At 42.9% G+C, this 20,541-nt stretch overlaps 1 protein-coding gene across 5 annotated transcripts; it reads left to right on the top strand.

Moving 5' to 3' along the window:
* The first annotated feature begins 1,405 nt into the window (after nt 1-1,405).
* TEX30 (testis expressed 30) lies at nt 1,406-14,902 on the top strand. Of its 5 annotated transcripts, none has more exons than XM_034758194.1 (6): nt 4,427-4,552; nt 5,079-5,147; nt 7,895-8,125; nt 10,864-10,915; nt 12,887-13,092; nt 14,354-14,902. In XM_034758194.1, the coding sequence occupies exons 2-6, from the start codon at nt 5,130-5,132 to the stop codon at nt 14,525-14,527; spliced, it is 681 nt and encodes a 226-aa protein (XP_034614085.1). In that variant the 5' UTR covers nt 4,427-4,552; nt 5,079-5,129; the 3' UTR covers nt 14,528-14,902. The 5 variants fall into 5 exon arrangements, with proteins under 5 accessions (XP_034614086.1, XP_034614085.1, XP_034614082.1 ...); XM_034758191.1 differs by lacking the exon at nt 4,427-4,552 and adding an exon at nt 4,631-4,766 and having other exon boundaries at nt 5,079-5,133; XM_034758192.1 differs by lacking the exon at nt 4,427-4,552 and adding an exon at nt 4,632-4,766.
* Nucleotides 14,903-20,541: the final 5,639 nt, after the last annotated feature.

Here is a 20,541-nt window from a genome sequence, read left to right as displayed (position 1 = left end):
AGAGGCAATCAAGAAAAACAACTCATTGGTGACCAATGTTACACTGCATATTTGTACCCTTCAAGATAATTTATCGGAGTGGCTCAGAGAAAGATTTGTCATGTCACACAAAAAGATCCTGTTGCAGTCTTTGGTTGTGGGTGGGGAAATTAAGGAACAGAAATTTTACAATGCAGTCGAGAATTTGTACTCAACATCTCTGAAGTACTTGGAGCACTGGAAACCTGCCTTTGAGTGCACAGAAAAGTTTGGGTGGGCCCTTGTTGAGAAGCATGCCGGTGTGGGATAACATACAAAGTAGCCTTGACACTTGCCACACAAGAATTCCCACTCTAAGTTTGATAGACGAGAATCGTCTTTTTGATGAATGGGCAAATGCAAAACCAGTAATGTCTTGTCTCTTCCTACTGCTCTACCCCACCCTCTGGTTGCTTCAGTTGTCCCAGCATGGTGGTTCACAGGTCTCAGCAGACTAAGGAGTCCTAGCTCCATCCAGCAGACCTCCCCCTGGGAATGCCGTCATGGCGTAGTCCCTCTGTAGCAGAGTGCAGATCTGCCTCTTCCCACCGACTCCACCACCCTGTTGTGCTGAGGAGACTCCCTTTTAAGTACCTCCTCCAACTGGAGCATGCCTAGCAGAGCTGTCAAGGTGGGGTTCCCCAGCCCAGAGTTGTTCCAGCACCCTTCTCTCTCCAGAGCGGGGTTTGGTTTATCCACCCCATCACACCAACTTTTTCAAACCTGGGTGTCCAAAGTTAGCCTCTTAAATCCATATTTTGGCACCACAAGTGAAATGGTCTAATTTTTAAAGGTGCTCAATTGTTGGCCGTTCTCTTGGACTTCAGTGAGAACAGGGGTTGCTCAGCATCTTTGAAAATCATTCCAATCATTAGATGCCTAAGTATGCATTCAGAAGACTAACTTTAGGCACCCAGGTTTGAAAATGTTGGCCTGTATCATTGTGATACTAGTAAGATATTCACTTTATACTAGAATTTATAAATTACATATGCAGAGATTAATAAAAATAGCAATTGAAAAAAAACATAAAAATACCTTTTTAAGCCTGCATTTAATACATAAATTGTATTATGGGAAAATTCATTTTAAAATCTGTAGCTTCTGTGTGTTATAAATGCCCCTGATCTCCCAGGAATAAGGGCTTGGGCAGCAGCATTTGTAGGAATAATGGGGGCAAGCAGAGTAGCTCACCTCTACCCCTGTGAAACAAAATAATGCGGGCACCAACAGCCTGTCTTTTCCTAGCACATGCAACCACAACAGCGTGAACATCTTCACTGCCCGATACAGTAACTGACATCAGCTGTCCCATATTTAGTAAGCTGTTCATATGGGGATGGAATTTAACACTTGTGGGGGAGGGGAGAAGACTATCTTGCTTACAGCTTGGAGAGAATGAACACAGAAAAAAGGGTTTAGGTGGGTAGCAGCTGATTCAACAAGTGAAGCATAAGGTAGAGAGTTAGGACACAGGAAAAGGTTTAACAACTGATAAGCATTTGCACAAGAGATGGAACAAGACCATGAGTAAACAAGCAAGAGTTGGAGGAATATATGGGATGGACTAGGTAGGTGATAAAAAAAATAGTGAATACTGTTTTTTTAAAAGATACTAGAGCACACTGACATAGGTTACATAGTAATTATAATTAGGTAAGCAATCAGGGATAAAAGAGCAGATAATTAAAACCATACATTTCTTTTTAAAATTGTGTTTCTTCTTTCTCCCTTTCTTTTGTTCTGCTGTGTATATTGAGTATTTAGATTGTAAGCTCTTCAGGGTAGCAACCTGTCTTATTCTGTCTAGAACCTAGCACATTTTTGGATGACTTGTAAATAATCAGTACTAATAATAACAATGTGAGAGTAATCTGTGATCTAAATAAATGTATTCAACACTGTTGTAAAGCTCTTAGAGGGAACACTGCAGCAAATAGCGCCTAATACAACACAAGGAAAAACAGATATGGAAGTCTCCTGGCATTTTGTCTCTAGCATTCTGCAGGGTTTCCCTAACATGACAGGGTCAGCTGCGAGATCCTGTGACAGCTCATTCTCAACACTTGCAATTATGGAACAGTGAGTCCATTAAAACCTTTTCCCAGTGGCTCCACATTTGTAACTTTCTTTCTAGGGAACTTTCTTCTCTGAGAGCTAGATAACAGCTTTCTGTTGGTTTTATATCACTCTCTCCTAATTTGGCACTACATGTTTTTAGCCAGTTTTGAGATGGTAATTTTGACATCAGCAAGGGTTGAATCAAAACTGAAAGGATAAATCTATTTTGCTCAGACTAAACATGGTTGACGTATTTGCCTCTAATATTTTTGATTTAAAAGCAACAATGCCTGGATCTAAAACTTCTATTTAACTGTCAATGCTCACTGAGATATTAGCTCGGTCAGAGCTTATCTCCTGGGTTAGCTTCTCAGGAAGCTTGAGTACTTGAATCAATCTTCAATAAATTCCACTTGTACTGAGTCAGAATAACATTAAAATCCTCTCCCCCCCCAAAAAAAAAGTGGAGCTCACTTATTTTCCAGTAGAGATAAAATCATGTAGTAGTGGAATGTCAACTGGTGATGACATCTCAAACTAGCCGGGTAACAACCAGGCCTTTTGTATGACAACAATTGAGAAGTCCTTGAAAAGTCCAGTCAACCTCTGTTTGACCATAGTCTGTCCTGGAAGAGTATTTTAATAAAATATACTTTGTGTAGATTACTGAGTGTGAAGCATCCCATGGTGTACATATCACAGTCATAGTTTTACTATGATTGCACTACATTTTGTTTTACCAGGTGAATACTTCTTTTATTGATCCTGCTATTTATTACACAAACTCGGAAATTTTGCTGAAATGATGGCACCTGGATATTTGTACTTAAAATCTGCACAATATAGTTCAGATGTTCTTTTTTTAAACCCCTTGTTGATCCAGTATCCTGTTAGCTGCCAGAAAGTTTGTGTACTGTAGCTCTGAGCACTTACTTTCACCTTCCATTAAATCAATGGGAGTCATTCCATTCACTTCAATGGGATATGGATTGATTCTAAAAGAATAACAATTATTTCTACATCATTATCACTCACAGGCCAACTTTTTCATGAATATTTGAGTTCAAAAAAAGTTTGCGATGTGGGATGGTATTCAAACCCAAATCAAGCTCTGTTAAATATTGGGTGACAGAGCAAAGCAACAGCTGAACAATCATCATTTCGCTCAGGTTCCTATGAATTCTTATTTTGGAGAGATGATGATCTACAGTGAAGCATAAACCCTCCACTGAGTTTATTGGTAAAGCAAGGGTGACTATTTTCTCATGCAGATGTGAGGTCACATGACAGTTCAGTGTCACAAGATAGATAGTAATTCTTCACGATTAACCCTCAGGTTCTTGCTGCGCCATATGCTCCATTTACTACTCTTCATTCTGTCCTAAGCCCAATCAGAAATAAAGCTTTCATGCCAAATGATCTGAACTATTGCTCCAAAGCCATGAATGTCCAACCAAGGGATTCAGAGAGGTGGACATGGCATGCTACCCTCAGGGCCTACCCCTCAACTGCCAGTGCCACCCCCAACCCGAACCCTCAGCTCCTGCTCCGCCCCGGCTCCCTGCCCCACTCTGTGGAGGCAATAGGGTTGCCCACTTTCTAATTGTAAAAAACCGAACACCCTAGCCCACCCCATTCCCCAAGGCCCTGCTCCTTCTACAAGGCCCCACTCCCACTCACTCCATCCCTCCTCTCCCCCATCCTTGCTCACACGCTCATTTTCACCGGGCTGGGGCAGGGGGTTGGAGTGCGGGAGGGGGTGAGGGCTCAGGGCTGGGGCCAGGGATGAGGGGGTTGGGGTGAAGGAGGGGGCTCTGGGCTGGGAATAAAGGGTTTGGAATGTGGGAGGGGGCTCCACACTGGGGCAGGGGGTTAGGGTGCATGGGGGGTGAAGGCTGTGGCTGGGGGTGCGGGCTGTGGGGTGGCACTTGGGATCAGAGGTTTGAGGTGCAAGAGGGTGCTCTGGGCTGGGACTGAGGGGTTTGGAGGGTGGGAGGGGGATCAGGGCAGGGGTAGGGGGTTGGGGCATGGGAGAGGATCAGGGATGCAGGCTCCGGGCAGCACTTACCTCAATCAGCTCCCAGAAATAGTGGCATGTCCCCCCTCCAGCTCCTACGCGGAGGCACGGCCAGGTGGCTCTGCGCACTGCACCATCCGCAGGTGCCGCCCCCACAGCTTCCATTGGCCGCGGTTCCCAGCCAATGGGAGCTGCAGGGGAGGCACTTGGGGTGGGGACAGAGTGTGGAGCCCCGGGGCTGCTCCTAGGCATAGGAGCCAGAGGGGGCAGGTGGCGCTGCTTCCGGGAGCGGCACGGAGCCGTGGCAGGCAGGGAGCCTGCCTGCCCCACCGACTGGCCTTTTAGCAGCCCGCTCAGCAGTGCTGACTGGAGCCACCAGGCTCCCTTTTCGACCGGGCGCTCCGGTCGCAAGCCGGACACCTGGCAGCCCTAGCGCGAGCGCACAGCGCAGTCTGGGTGGGGAGGCGGCTTCCAACGGGGATAAAAGAGGGGCGCGCGCGGTTAGTTTCAGTTGAGAGCGAACTACAACTCCCAGCATGCCCCGCGCCCGCGCATGCTCCCTACAGCGATCGGCGGGCGAGGCTGGGCTGCTGCGGGGCCGGGGCTCGGCCCGTTCCGCGGCGGAGAAGGAACCGGCTCGGCGGGAACCGGCCCGGCCCGGCGCTGCAGGGTGGGGCGATGGTGCCGCTGTATAAGTGGGGGTGGGGCGCGTAGGCCGGTGTGCACCGCGCCGCGGGGGGAGGGCTCGGAACCGACCCTCCCTACGGCCAGGCCAGGCCGCGGCGGCCGCTCCCCCTGCTGGGGGCAGAGCCGGGCCCGGGGGCGGCCGCGAGACTAGAGTAGCTGGAGAGTAGCCTCCCGTCAGTCGCTGTGGCAGAGCCGGGCTCCCCGCTGGCAGCCTGTGCCTGGCACCTGCCCGTCCCTGCCCCCCGCGGGGGGCTCGTGCAGCCCTGAAATATAAAAAAAACCCTTTTTATTACAGAGATTTGTCCTGCTGTCTTCTGAAAGGCAAACGGCCCTGCCCGCCAGCAACATGGGTGGGTTTACAGAGGTGCGTTTTCATTCCTCGCTGCAAGTTCATTTCCTGAACTCAGGGAGTTTTACTTTTGCTGGAATAACCCTTATTTTGTTTCCCTATTTGAAGGGAAACGAAGTTGAAGTAAACTATTTGAAGGGATAAATATGATCTGTACAGTATCAATTAGACTTTCCAGGGCCGGTGGGTTTTTGTGGTGGTTCTTACCTTGCACTTGTTATCTTTAACAAGACTAAAAGGGAATTGTCAGATCAAATTTACCTCAAAGTTCAGGTTTTATAAACAAACTTACAAAAAGGATCAAAATAAATTATCCATGGAGGGGTGGAAAATCTCCTGACAGATTTTTGAATGAGAAATTTATTGAATAAATAAATACTCCCCTTTTGTATTTGTACTACCAAACATTGTAGTGTTCTGCTGATGCTCTGTTAAAATGGACAACTAGCTTTCATCTTTCTTTTTTCCTTTCTATTTCAATTTGCTGAAGAGGTTGGATATTTTTCTCTTTAGTGGAGACTTCACTACTGTGATTCATGTTTTGTCATCACTGAGAGAGGAAGGATGGTCCAGTATTCAATCCACTTGGCACTAGCCTAGGATTTAGGACCCCTGAGTTCAAGTCCTTGTTCTGCCACAGACTTGGTGCATGACCTTGAGCAAATAATTTAGTCTCTTTGTAGGGAAAATTGTACTTCCCTATATCACAGGGGTTTTGTAAATACATTTAAAAAGATTGTGAGGTGCTAGATGCTATAGTAATGGGTCCATATAAGTAACTAACAGATAAGTGCACTATGCTTTATTTGGGGCTATATCTTAACTCCATTGGGAAATTGCAGCCGGTACAGTTTACAGCAGTTACTTGTATTTCACAGTGAACTGCTGCCAGTGCTTTGTGGCCTGCCGAGCTTCCCCGCTAGATGCTTTTGGAATTTACCTACACAGCCCTAAATGGCCTGCACTTTTTCTGCCTTGAGAGATCACCTCTCACCTTGTGCAAAACTGCTGTAATTGAGAACTGGAAGTTCTGGAGGTGGAGCTCCCTTACTATATATAAAAGACAGGGCTACCAACATGCATTTCGTGCTGCAGTCATGCTTTTGACAGCTATGTCGTGCATTCACACATCTTACCTGAAATGTCACTTGTCTAGGTGAGCTGTGAGGAGGCTACAGGCATTCACCTGCAGTTCAGTATTTTGGTCACTCACTAGAGGTGCCTGTGGACAAGGCAGTTAGTTGCCTCCTTTCTGGCTGTTCCTTCTATTTGACCAGGAATGAGCAGCTTGAGGAGGAGGTGCAGCAGCAGCACAAGAGAGTCTACTACTGGTCCCAGGTCCCCACCCCTATGCTAGACTCCCACCCAGCCACAGTATCCCTTGCCTCCCCATGAGTGTCAATACCCTCAGCAATCCCCAACCCCCCAGTATCCTTTTGTTTTCCAGCAGCCCCAACAACCACCCACCTAACTTCCTACTTAGATTCCCCACTGGTACCCAGCCATCCACCAGCCCCCCTCAAGTGAGCATCCTCACCAGCCAGAACTGCCAAGTTTTGTTCAGCTCCATGCCTCACTTCCAACACTGCTCAGGGCAGTATTGAACATACCCTCAAGATTATGGTTTATGCAAAAACTTTGCATATAATGTACAAATTAGCTTGTTAAATAATTTGCATAAAATGTCAAACTAGGAGCAGAATTAAACTTGGCAGCTGTGCAAAGAGAGGGAGCTACTGGCAGGGCATATTTCTTCAGTTTTGGAATTAATTAGCCCCAGATTACTCCCCCACTTCAAAATAGCTGAAATGTATGGATCTCCATGGGATGCTGCAAGATGTATCATTTTACAACGGCCTTTGGGGAAAGGAGATGTTATTTGAAGGACCTTATGTAGGGAATAGTGGTGCATTTTTCCTCATTTCCCCTTTTCTATAATGTATAATCACTTATTGCTATGCTGTTTGTTTGTTTTGTTTGTCCTCTTTCATGTTTCATTGTTTTAAATAGCTGCCAGAGGCACCTAGAGTATATGATAGGTGCCTTCTTTGTGTTTCTTTGAAATTGAATTCAATATTTTATTTCATATAAGTATTTTATGGCACTCATCACCATAATATCTGAGTCCCTCAAACATTAAAAGTAAAGGGACACTGTCAATTTAAAACATTTTTACCTATTGTGGTTACATGTAATGCCTAAAATTAATATACTGAAAGAAGCCAGGTTCATTTTTTTTCCTCAGGTGACTTTGTTCATTTGAAAGCACTCTTTGTATAGTTATTTTTTACTGTTTCACCTGCATGGATTCTGCAAGTGGTTCCACACATGGGTGAGAGAAATTTTCTAGGGAAACTGTTATTGTTTAAAAAAATTGAGGGAGTAGGCTGTTATGGTGCCTGACAATATATTTCTCTCTCTTGGTCTATATAAAATCTTTCAAATTGACAGTGTTTCTGTGTGTCTCACAACTCCCCTGTAAGTTAGGGAAGCATCATTATCTTCATTTTACAGCGGTTTCCGTTTCTCCAGAATGATTGATTTGTCCAGGTCACCCAGGAAGTCTTTGACTGAAACAAGAATAGAAGAAACTAGATCTCTCGACTGCTAGTACATTGCCTTAATAGCAAGGCCATCCTTCATTACGTTTGTATCAGAGCACAGAACAGTGTGACAACTGCAAATTATTTATGGCACGATATCCTGAATGTACAAACTGGAAATATTTCTTTCTTACTTTTTTTTTTTATTTTTATTTCTAGGTTAAAGTGAAAATACCTTTTGGAAATAAATACCTAGATGCTATTTTTTCTGTCCCAGACAAGATATTAACACACGGAGTGATTCTTACTCATGGAGCTGGAGGAGATATGAATTTCTCTCATTTAGTTTCTTTGGTAGCCTATCTTGCATCCCGTGGACTTCTGTGCTTGAGATTTACCTGTAAAGGCCTTAACATTGCTTATAGGACTAAAGCATATAAAACAGTTGTGGTAAGAAAAGACCAGATTGTATTTTAAATTCTGGGAAGTTTAAAGTCACAGCAACACTCCAGTCTACTTGTTAAATTAATTTAATTTTTATTAAAATCCACTTATATGCTTTTTACATATTTCATTTCCTGCCACTACTAAGTATTAAAATGCTTTTCTCATGGAGTTTAAGGTCAGGAGGGACCACCAGATCATCTAGTCTGACCTATATCACAGACCTTCCAGCCACCTTGGCACCCAGCAGCCAGAATTAGATCACGGTATTACAGTCTTCAGAAGATTAAACTATTGGATGCCATGGGCCAAAAAACCGGAGGGACTGGGGTACCATCAATGCAGAGAATTGATTTGTTTAGATATACCCAGATGATCCTAGCAAGTGACCCCATTCCATGATGCAGAGAAAGGTGAGTAACCCCAAGGTCCCCAGTCTGACCTGGGAGAAAATTCCTTCCCATCACCAAAAATGGTGATCAGTTAAACCCTGAACATGTGAGCTAGACCCACCAGCCAGGCACCTGAGAGAGAATACTTTGTACCACCTCAGAGTATCCCTACACTCCATGTCCAGTGTCTTATTTTCAGCTGTGGAGGAAAAAAAGCCAAACAGAGTACCCAGGGACAGATAGGGGCAGGAGAATTTCCTTCTTGACTCCCGCGGGTGACTGACTGAAGCCCTGAAGCATGAGATTTTAGAAATATAAAACACTAGAACCAGAAGTGACCCCTAGGGCTGCTGAGACTAACCCCCTGTCACCACAAGCAAAAGTCATAAATCTTGCTTATAAATTTATTCAGCTCTGTCTTAAAAACTAACTAATTTGTTTTGCCACACAACTTCTATTGTGAGGCTCTTCACAAATCTCACTCCTTTGATGGTTAGAAATCTAATTTCCAGTGTATACTTACGGACAGTTTATACACACTTGTTCTTGTGCCAACATTTTCCTTTAACTTAAATAGCTCTTTATCCTCCGTGGTGTTTATAATCCCCCCAACCAATATATTTATAGAGAGCAATAATATTTCCTCTTAACTTTGTTTTGCTAGGCTAAACAAGCCAAGCTCTTTCAGTTTCCTCCTCCTCTTGCGTAAGTTGTTTTTGTTGTATTTGACATCCTTCTACTATAATCATTCAAGACAAGATTGAGCCATTAGGAAGACCCTCGGTTCTTTTTCAGCCCTGGGGCAGGTGGGAGTGAGTACAGCCCTTGAAAGGGTGCAGCTTATTCCTGACTTCCTCTTACTCAAGCCAGCTACGCTAGCCAGAGGGTAGGAGTAGGAACACCCGGTCAAAAAGGGACCTGGACGGCTCTGGTGAGCACTGCTCACTGGGCCATTAAAAGTTTGGGTGGCCGCCCACAACAGGCCTAAGGCAGGCTCCCTATCTGCCTGGGTTCTACCCGGCTTCCGGAAGCGGCCGGCATATCCAGCTCCTAGGCATAGGGGTGGCACGCTGGCCCCGCCCTGAGCACCTGCTCTGCAGCTCCCATTGTCCGGGAACTGCGGCCAGTGGGAGCTGCGAGGACAGAGCCTGCAGCTGGGTGAAGCACGCAGAGCCCCCTGGCCTCTCCGCCTAGGAGCTGGAAATGCCAGCTGCTTCCAGGAGCTACCTGAGGTAAGTGCTGCCAGGCTGGAGCCCACACCCTGAACCCTCTCCTGCACCCCAGCCCTGAAACCCCTCCCGAACCTGATCCCACTCCCACACCCAGACTCCCTCCTGGAGCCCACACACCCCAATCCCCAGTCCTGAGCCCCCTCCCATATTCTGAAGCCCCTCATCCCTGGCCCCACCCCAGAGCCTGCATCCTTAGCTGGAGCCCTCACCACCTCCTGCACCCCAACCCCCTGCCCCAGCCCGGTGAAAGTGAGTGAGGGTGGGGGAGAGCCAGCGACGGGGATAGGGTGGGGTGGAGTGAGGCAGGAGCAGGGCCTTGGGGACTGGGCAGGGCAAGGGTGTCTGTTTTTGTGCGATTAGAAAGTTGGCAACCCTAGGTAGGAGGTAGACCCAAGACTTTGTCCGTACCTTGTATCTGGAGAGCAGGAGCTGCACTCTGTGTCAGACCCGCACCCAAGATTCAGGCAGTGCCTAGCAAGTGAGTCAGGGAATCGTACTCACTTAGCTGGCTGAGTAAGACTAGAGCACAGTCCAGCCCTCTGAGGTTCCCTTCACACTTTGATATCACAATTGTTTCTATATGTTGTGTTTTAACGCTGTATTTTACTGAAATTAGATCTTGCTGATATTAATGCAGGCCTTCTGAGGATCTGTGTGTTGAAGTTTCTTTAAAAGTACAAAATAATACTGTTTTTCTAACCAGATTGTTGGTTAGGAAATCAGAAATATGCTATTGTATTGAATGTTTATTTAGATAACACTGGCAGGATACTTCTCAATTTTTTAAAATATTTTATTTATAATTCATAATCTTTTGGTAAACTTGAAATTGAAAAGTTCCATCACTAAGTTGATCACATCTACCTTAGACGCACTGGTGTATTATTGTAGGGTAGCTTGTGAGTATTGGGCTTGTTAAATTGTTCTTTCATTAAAAGTATTGCAGAAGTACTTGTTTGTGGGTCTGAGAAAGTGAGAAGAAACATCACGTATAAATAAATTGACTGTTTTATTGGGGGAAGTATCCAATTTCAGATTCTTCAGCTACAACAATTTTTTTATCATGTATCTTAAAATGCTGTCTTTTAAACAAATAAAAAATGCTGTTTCATTTCCTTAGGAATATTTAAAGTCCTCTGGTGAATATAAACTTCCTGGTGTCTTTCTTGGAGGTAAGTGGGGGGGGCGGGTGTATGTTTTTGTTTACCATCCTACCCCTTATGGTGGTTTTAAGAGTACATTGTATAATTCTCCCATTCCTGAGGGGTGAGAAAAATTGGGAGTTCTCAGGATTGATGCAAGAGGCCATGAAGCCCATCGATCCCGAGGACACTGCGCAGTTGTGTCTTAATCTATTATTTGACCCATAATTTGACACAGATATAACTGAGGGACAATATGGATGGATATCTAGGGAGACTGAAATCAGATCATCAGTTATGATTTCCATATACTTCCAATTAAGTACTTCATTGATAGTGTCGTTTACTAGTATTGAGTGTTAGGTAGTTAAATAACATATGTAATATACAGAACAGTACTACTTAGCAATATTACTTTTACAATCTATTCTTCAGCAATAATCTTATTTTTCCAGTACTTTTTCTCTTCAGCTGTCTAACTCCAAACTATATATAGAAACAAACTAGCTTTTTTCTTTATTAAAACTGTTTCCATACAAAGATCTGTAGTTTAGAAAATCTATAACAGAGTAATAAGATCCAGTTCTTGTCTAAAAGTTACCCTTTGTCACTTTATACTGTTTAATGTTTGTGTACATTTTATTTAGCCATGTGAAACCCATATTAGATCCTGGACTTGCAGAGAAAGGACTAGGACAAGCTGTCTCTAGTGATCTGTAACTTGACACTATACAAAACTCAAGTTTTATTTAATAAAACATACACTGTATGGTAAACTGAATGCCATTTAATTCACCCCATCTATACATATCCTGTATCTGCATGTAGTAGCAGAACAATAGAAAAGATGGATTTACTTAAATATGTACACACACACACACATGTTATCAAAGGAAGAGGAGTTCATACATGGTGTAGGTCAGTGGAATAGCACCTGCTTATACCTGTTCTAAATGTGTTTCCTTGTATAAAGAAAACCTAAAAACAAATTGGATATCAAATATACATTTTTTTAAATATTGAGTAACTAAGAAAAATACACTTAAATATATATGCATGAATAGTGAAAGTACTTGTGCCACTGGTATCTTAGCTCTTGTTACTGTTATTCAGTACCCAGACCTTTTCTCTAGGTCATCTTGTAGGTAACTGCGCCTTCCTGGGGGTTAGTAGGATTTACATTATTCCAGGATCTCCAATTCTCCTTCCATTATTAAGCTAAAGGCAAAACCAAACCCCCTCTGACTCCAACAGACCTCACAAACAGTTTAATCCAGCCATCTCCAGAGCCTCAAAAAACTTGATCCACCAGCTAATGTGACTTCTTTTGGGGGAGATACCTTGATGATCTCACATTGTCACTCGTAGAATGACCTCATGCAGGTTCCATCTTCTCAGTTTGTATCCATATGTTTACACTGGAGTTTAAAATACTAGAGTAGATACTTGAAATAAATCCACTGTGTATGTCTTGGCCTGATTTGAAGTGTGGGTCACAGGAACTTTATTTTTACTACTAACTGACTAAGGCAGCATGGAAAAAGTCAATACTATGTCCTTGTGGTACAAGAATATAGTAAACATTGTTCTATAGTATTTCAAGGGTCCTGAATTCTAGTTTTTCTGCGTTCTTCACACATCCCACTTAAATATGAGTTATTGCCCACTTCTTGTCATTCTACCCTGCTCCCTTCCCCACTCCCCAAAATAAGTATTCCATTTTCTGATCCTCCGTTGCTTTCTTTATAACGGATGCAAAATTATTAATTGCCCCCAGTTCAATTATCTGACCGCGCCAAAATTCTGGGTGGTGGTCTCCAATGTCCTGGTGAACAAAAGTCTCTCAGCTGCTCCTTCACAGTCATTTTGTAGAGTATATGTCATATTAGTGTTACAACATACACTAAATTGGATAACTTTTAGGAATGGTGCTTCTCATATGAATATAAATGATGTGATAGTAAACATAATTTTTATTCTTTATGTTTAAATGGGAGATAGGTCGTTCGATGGGTTCACGAGCCGCTGCCTCTGTGACACGTCAGATTAGCCAGGATGACAATGAGGATTTCATTCACGGTCTGATATGTTTATCTTATCCACTGCATCGACCAAAACTTCTGTCCAAACTCCGGGATGAAGATTTATTTTTTATTAAGTGTCCTGTGCTGTTTGTCTCAGGATCAGAAGATGAGATGTGTGAAAAAGTGAGTTGAGTTACAAAGGGGAGGAAATAGGAAACTGTTCAGATGTGCTTAGCACTAATATCCAAAGATGATAATGATGGTAATTGACAGTCTTCTCCAAGCACTGATGTGCTGCAAGAAGCTCCAGGCAGGGAATTCTACCATCAAATTAAAGAGAAAGTTGGGATGCTTTTCTGATGGATATCACACCTTCCCTGGATATTGCCAGGTCATCCCTACTACAGACAGCTTATCCTTGGGGCCCAAAAATACCTCTGAACAGAATTTTGTTTGCCTTTTGAATGGACCAGATAGCACCAAATGGCAAGTATTACGTAAAAAATGGCCTTGGGGAGAATAGACCTGATTGTTCTAAAGAAATCTTAGCTCCCCTACCATTTCAGATTACACAAAGTGTATACTGTGCTATATTATCAATATATTCAGTGTATTTTTCAGGACAAATAAAAATATTTCTGGCAAAGTTTGCTTGCTCAGGGGTGCTCTCTCTTCCTGTGGAAAAAGGGATACTTTTGTGGAGTTTAGTTTGCAGAACCAAGTGCTAGTAACAGTCAGAACGTAATGTTCAGCAAGGTGTGGAATTTATCTTCTCTTCTTTTCTCCACGAAGTAGATATATGTAAGTTAGATTTGGAATGCATGTTACAGGATCCTTACAAAATCCTGCTAGGATTTAGTACTCTGTGCACTTAACTGTCCAGGCCTAGGAAGTGCTTCTGGCATGTCATAACGTTTTAATGAGTGGTCACAACAGAAGAGCAGAGCTTGGAGTATACACTCTTACCGTGAAAATTCTTAGGTCTGTGTAGAAAGTCCCTTACTTTGTATTGGGGAAAATCCTACAGAGTAGGAGCTAGTTCTAAAACTATTCTACTGATATTCCATTATCTTCTGTGACCTATGAGACTGGCCTTCACATGTCTGTGAAGGTTCCTCCATTTTGTTGCTGGTGTCTTGACCCATTAGCAGCAGGAATGGATGGCTTTTCAGTGGCTTATGGGAGAAGACTTCAGATAGATACGTCCTTCTCTTTGTTTATTGGACTTTCTTTTCATGTGAGTGACTAACATTGGGCAAAGTACTCTGAAGAGATTAAACAGATTATGACATTGTAATCCAACAGTATATCAATTGATTTAAATGCACTCAGAATTCTATTTGCATTTTCAACTGCTGCTTGTTATGTTAGGATGGACAAAAGGATGACTACGTTCCACATAATTTCTGGCATGTAATAATTTTTTACCTCTTGATTTTTATAGAAATTATTGGAAGGTGTGGCAAGCAAAATGAAGACCCTTAAAAAAATTCATTGGGTTGAAAAAGCAAACCATGGCATGGCAGTAAAAGGACGAACAGCAGACGATATTATGATGGAAATAAGCACACAGGTTTTTTCGTGGATCAAAGAAATCATTGAAGAGGAGTACAAATAACTTCCAGTAGTTAAACGTCGGTTACATTAACCTTCCCTAAATGTAAAGGGCTTGTTTGACTTGCCAAAGAGAGCATTAGAAAAGAGCTATTCCTACATGAGGTCTACTTGATTCAGTACAGGTCATTCTGCAAATATTAAGTGTAAACATAAGTAAAAAATATTTTTTGAATCCAGAACCACTATTCGATATGAACGAGGTAGTAATATCATTTTTAAAAGGTGAAGATCACAAAACATGCAAAATATTAATTGTGGGGCATTACTTTTCTATATATTTTTAGTGGTATATACATTTTTTGGTCTGTGTGACCAAGCAATATCTTTTTTTGTACTGCTTAGTTAGTGTGGTGTGTGGTGGTTTTTTTTTTTTTTTTTTTTTTTTTTTTTCTCCAAAGATTACTGCAAAATAAACTAAATTTTCTACTGGATCTGAAATTTTAGTCTGATTTATTCCCAGCTGTATTGCAGACACTGTGGTTAATTTACAAAGGCATGTCATATTCAATCCCCCTTTCACTCACAACTTTTATGGGGAAAAAATCCATTTTTGGCCAAAACTTGAAAAGTCAGTTTCTGCCCTGCCTTGCACCTTGTGTAGATATTTTCTCCTTTGGAAAGTGACTATTCTGGTGCCATTCTGATTTGGTAGCATTTTACACCATCTTTGCACAGCCATAATTACACAAGGTGGAAAGCAGTAGAGAATCAAGTAATGTGTATATTTAGTTTTATGGATTTGCGAAGGGTGTATTTACTCTAGTAAATTCGTAGTGCAATTTAAAAAAATGTATTTTTCTTAGTTTCAGCTATACCAGTTCCTCTTTTTCTGGTGCATGTATGTGCCATGGTAACTGCAGGATATAGGATTAGTGTGTGATGTTGGACACTGTAGGTCCAGTTCATCCCTTGTGGAACTCCGCTGACTTTTTAGGCTTTCAGATGGTTTTATACTGTTATAATGGCATCTATAATAGGGCTTTTGCTGGTATACAAAGAATCATAAAAATCACACCCTACACTGACATTATATTGGCAAGTTTCCAAAGCAGACCTGGCTTTAGATTATCGTGCTTAAATAGATGCAGCGAACTCATTTACAACAACAGCAGACAGACAACTCAGTCCCTGACATACTCTTGAGGGAATTCTGCATCTCTGCTCATGGGCAGAATTTATGTCTCCTACGGATTTCTCTGCTTCCCCGTAGAAAAATTACTTTCTGATGGGGAAGCAAAGGGAAGCCACAAGAGCGGTCATACGATCCTCCCCAGCAGTATGTTTTAGGTGCTCAGAGAACAAAAATGATGCTTAAAATTGTTGATTGGCTCTAGTTTTCAAGATATGCTATTGGGTCAGTATATACGACCCTTGACTTGGGAATGGCAGAGGATAAGTGAGTTATAAAGGGAAGGGATCTCAATTTAAACCAGAAATGACTAAAATACATCTTTGACTGGATCTATGAATAAATCTCTGACTGGGTTTGGACAGTACTTGCATTTTAGGCAAAACAATGAATGATGCAATCTGAAGCTGGTATTGCGTCATACATGATCTGAATTGCATCATGTTATTCCTAGAAGTCATGGATGATGCAATCATAACAAAGCTTACATCGCTCTGTTGAACAAATTGCCCTATATCAGCTCTAGAAATCATACAGTGTCGTGCTCTCTTATTTGTCAGTGTTTGATTTTGCAAAGGGACACATTTCTGTTTAGCCAAAGCGAGCAGAGATGCCTCGTACTTGTGTGAACAGTGCAGATAACTTCTGCTATGTTTGTGGTAAAGTGACTTTTGCATCACAAAAGCGCAGCATAACCACTATAATTAAGAAAGCCTATCACCTTTATTTTGGCTGCAAAATTGGAGATCAGGACAAGAGGTGGGCCCCACACATATGCTGCAACACTTGTGCAACAAATCTGCACCAGTGGTTGAACAGGAAAAGGAAATCTATGCCTTTTGCAGTGCCAATGATTTGGAGAGAGCCAACAGATCATACCAGCAATTGTTACTTCTGCATGGTGCCTCCAGTTGGGAATACAAGAAACAAGCCAAGAAGTGCCGAGAAGACACTGAATAGGACTAAACTATGTACATAATAGTTTTTTGCCTTTTGTTTCATAATAAATTTTATTTATATAACCCTTTTGCTGATTTTTAAAGTGTTACATAAACAGGACAGGTGAAATATCATGTAAAGTAACCATAAACACGTGAAAAGACCTAGGTTTACAATTTATGATTAAAACTCTACTATCTACACAATATACATAGACATAAAATGTAAAAACTGAAATATCTTAGAAACAGTAGCCAATCAGTTGTTTTAATTGTTATATTTGAATTCAGCACATCAAAATACATAATAAATAGCACATTTTATCTCTGAAGCAGATGACTTCTCAAAAATTGTTGACCAGTGTTACCATGGGGCAGCGGGTGGGACTGTGGAAGACCCGGCTATTGGCTCTTACCCTGCATCAGGTTCAGCTTCTAGTCCTGGCTGGGCAGGGCACGACGGGACTTCCTCTTCCCCTGCACGACATGCAGGGCTGGGTCAGACCCTCCCCCAGATTTCTCCCCAGGCGCAGGAAGCTCTACACACACTTCCTGCACCCATGGCTCCTCAGCTGCATGGGAAAGGATCACTGTACAGGGTGCTGATCCCCACCCATCTGCCCAACCCCCATGCATCCAGACCCCCACATTCCCAGACCCTTCTGCTGAGCATCACCCCCTACACCCAGAACCCCCCCAATGAGCTCCACTCTCCCTGAATCTGGACCACCCTGACAAGCCACCCACACCCAGAACCCTACCCATTGAGCCCCAACCAGCTACACCTGGATCCCCACGGCACTGAGCCCCCCCGACCCCTCTGCTGAGTTCTATCCCCTCACACTCAGACCTGCCCATGCTGAGCCCCAACCACCTTCACCTGGACCCCCCTGCAGAGTCCCATTACCGTTGCATCCAGAACCTCCTAACAAGCCCCAGTGCATCCAGATCCCCCATTGAGCCACCTGCACCTGGATTGCCTCACACAGAACCCTCTCAACCCACACCGGGATTCCCCCCCCACACACACACTTGGATCCTGCCTTGCTGAGCTTGTCTGCCCACAACTGGTGCACCTGGTATGAAGGAGCAGGGCCCTGGGGCAGGCTCGGTCCTTGTGCTGTTTCAGGGCTGGGTGCAGCCTCACTGCTTTCTGCAGCCAGCTACATTTATTTGACAAATAAAATTTGCAGAATTTTAAAATGTGCACAGAATTTTTAATTTTTTGGTACAGAATTTTTAATCTTTTAGCACAGAATGCCCTCAGGAATACTGATAAGGAATATATAATGAAATAGTTCCTTTTCATAGCCACTTACAATTTCCAGACTTGAAAGCAGCAAAACCAGTTAGCCCAATATTTCTCATTTTTGTCCATGTTTCTGCAAAAGTGTAATACCCAGTAAGGCTTCAGTGTTGTTGGGACAACAGGAAAACAACACAACTTGTTTGTTATCCATGTGAAAGACTTGTTTTTGAACAGCTGCAAGAGTGAAGGGGAAACTTGAAAGAGAACAATGATTTAAACATACTTATGATGATAAGCCAGCTAATCAACTTGCTTGATGAGAATTGGCACTATTAAATTACATTGCAGCCAACACTGTATTATTAGTGCTGGATTTGAGAGGCCACTACTACCAAAGTATTTGTGAAATCATTTTTTTACTTCATGATAATCCATCAGAAGGCTGAACATTTAAATCAGTTTGCATGCAGATATTGGTTTCTCCAGTCTCTCATTGTAGGGTTGCTCATGAGTACTGAGCTACTGGCATTCATTTTATTCAGCAGAAAATACAGCATTAAAAGCATTTTAAACAGGCCTAGTTGACTTGACTTAAGAGTCCATTCCTAGCCATACAGACTCTGAATTTATCAACTATAATATGAAGACAATAAGACAATCCTCATTTTGGTTGGGAAACATTCTGTTTTTAGAGTTTGGAGAATTTCAACCTGATTTAGTATCATAATTGGGTCTGATCCTGCTGTCCCTTCACATATAGTGCTTCCATTGATATCAGTGTGCATGAAAGGACCGTAGGTGCAAATTAGTAACTGGTTTAAACAAGTTCATTAGTTTCAGGCGATACAGGTAATTTCTTAAAACGATGGACCCTGTTCATGAAAAATTATCAGATTTATAAAACTTTAGTAGCACCTGCTACATTGCCTGATACAATAACTCCATACTTAACATCTCCCAGTTAATGTTGTTTCATTGTTACATTACTGATCAATTCGAAAACATGCTCGTTTAAAGTTATGCAATGCTCCCTTATAATGTTGTTTGGCAGCCACCTGCTTTGTTCACTGCTTACAGGAAGAGCAGCCTATTGGAGCTAGCTGGTGGGGGCTTGGAACCAGGAGGGACTGGCAGCCCTCCTATCAGTTCCCCTAAGTTTCCTGTGCACCAGTCACCCAGCAGGCTATCAATTGCTGGGCAGTTCAGGTGTCCCTCCCACTACTGCCGTGTGCTGCGCCTGCCCTCTGCCTTGGAGCTGCTCCCAGGAGCCTCCTGCTTGCTGTGCAGGGGGTGGGAGGGGAAGAGGGGCACTCATGTCAGGGAGTCCCCCTCCCCCCGCTCCTGTACCCCATCTCCACAGAGCAGGGGGGGAGAGGACAGGGCTCAGGATGGAGGGATCTTGCTGGCAGCAGCTGTCATCTCAACTTGTCGATCTACTTAAAAAGGCAGTGTACTTAAAGGGGCAATGCATGTCTCTCTCTCACACACATGGTGTGTGTCTCTGTCTCTCTCGCTTTCACACACACACACACACACACACACACACACACACACACACACACACACACACACACACACACACACACACACACACACACACACACACACACACACACACACACACACACCCCCCTCTCTCTCTCCCGGCACTTTGGCAAATGGAGGGAGTGGGATAGCATAGGTTTATCATCACGTTCAGTTTCCGCAGGGAATGTTTGCAGCTAGTGCCATGTGTCTATTGTGTCTCCTCCCTCCATTCATGCTGCCTAACAACGATGTGTTAACTCTTGAGAGCTCAGCCGAGTGTTAATTCATCATTTAGCAGCAAGGCATTCCCTGAGAAATATCCCACCCTGTTCCACCCTCTGACTCCACCACCTCAACCAAGCTTCACAATCATCATTGCTGTGTACAGTATTGTTTAAAATTTATACTCTGTGTGTGTGTGTGTGTGTATATATATATGTATAATTAATATATACCTCTACCCCAATATAACGCTGTCCTTGGGAGCCAAAAAATCTTACCACATTATGGGTGAAACCACATTATATCGAACTTGCTTTGATCTGACAGAGCACGTAGCCCTGCCCCACCGGAGTGCTGCTTTACTGAGTTATATCCGAATTCATGTTATATCGGATCGCATTATATCAGGGTAAAGGTGTATATATAGATTAGATTAGATATAGTCTTTTGTCTGGCGAAAAAAATTTCCCTGAAACCTAACCCCCTCTATTTACATTAATTCTTATAGGGAAATTGGATTCGCTTAACATCATTTCGCTTAAAGTAGCATTTTTCAGGAACATAACTACAACGTTAAGCAAGGAGTTACGGTACTACTGTAATTCTCTAGATATTGCCAAACGTATTTCAATTATTAGCCCCTATGGCAAATTCCAGAGAATTTAAAAGAAAATTATATTTCTAAATGTTTTTAAACTGTTCAATAAAATTGAATCCCTCCTCCAGAATTCTGTAGGCTGGTTGCAAAAAATCTGTAGACAGGATATCATTCTCTTTTTAGAGTATAGGCTCTGTGCAGAGAGTAATGAAGGTGTTGCTAAGCAGTCCTGAAAGAGTAACCCTTGGAGCAGTCATGCTCAGGAGGTTTGAACTGAATTTTATTACTTTACGTCTTTTTGTTGTTGTTTAAAGCCAAACTCCAGGAAAAGTTTGTTTAGACTTTACATACT

Source organism: Trachemys scripta, chromosome 1, assembly GCF_013100865.1.
Source record: "Trachemys scripta elegans isolate TJP31775 chromosome 1, CAS_Tse_1.0, whole genome shotgun sequence".
In the NCBI taxonomy this organism is placed as follows: Eukaryota; Metazoa; Chordata; order Testudines; family Emydidae; genus Trachemys; species Trachemys scripta.
This window is presented reverse-complemented; position numbering and strand designations above follow the sequence as displayed.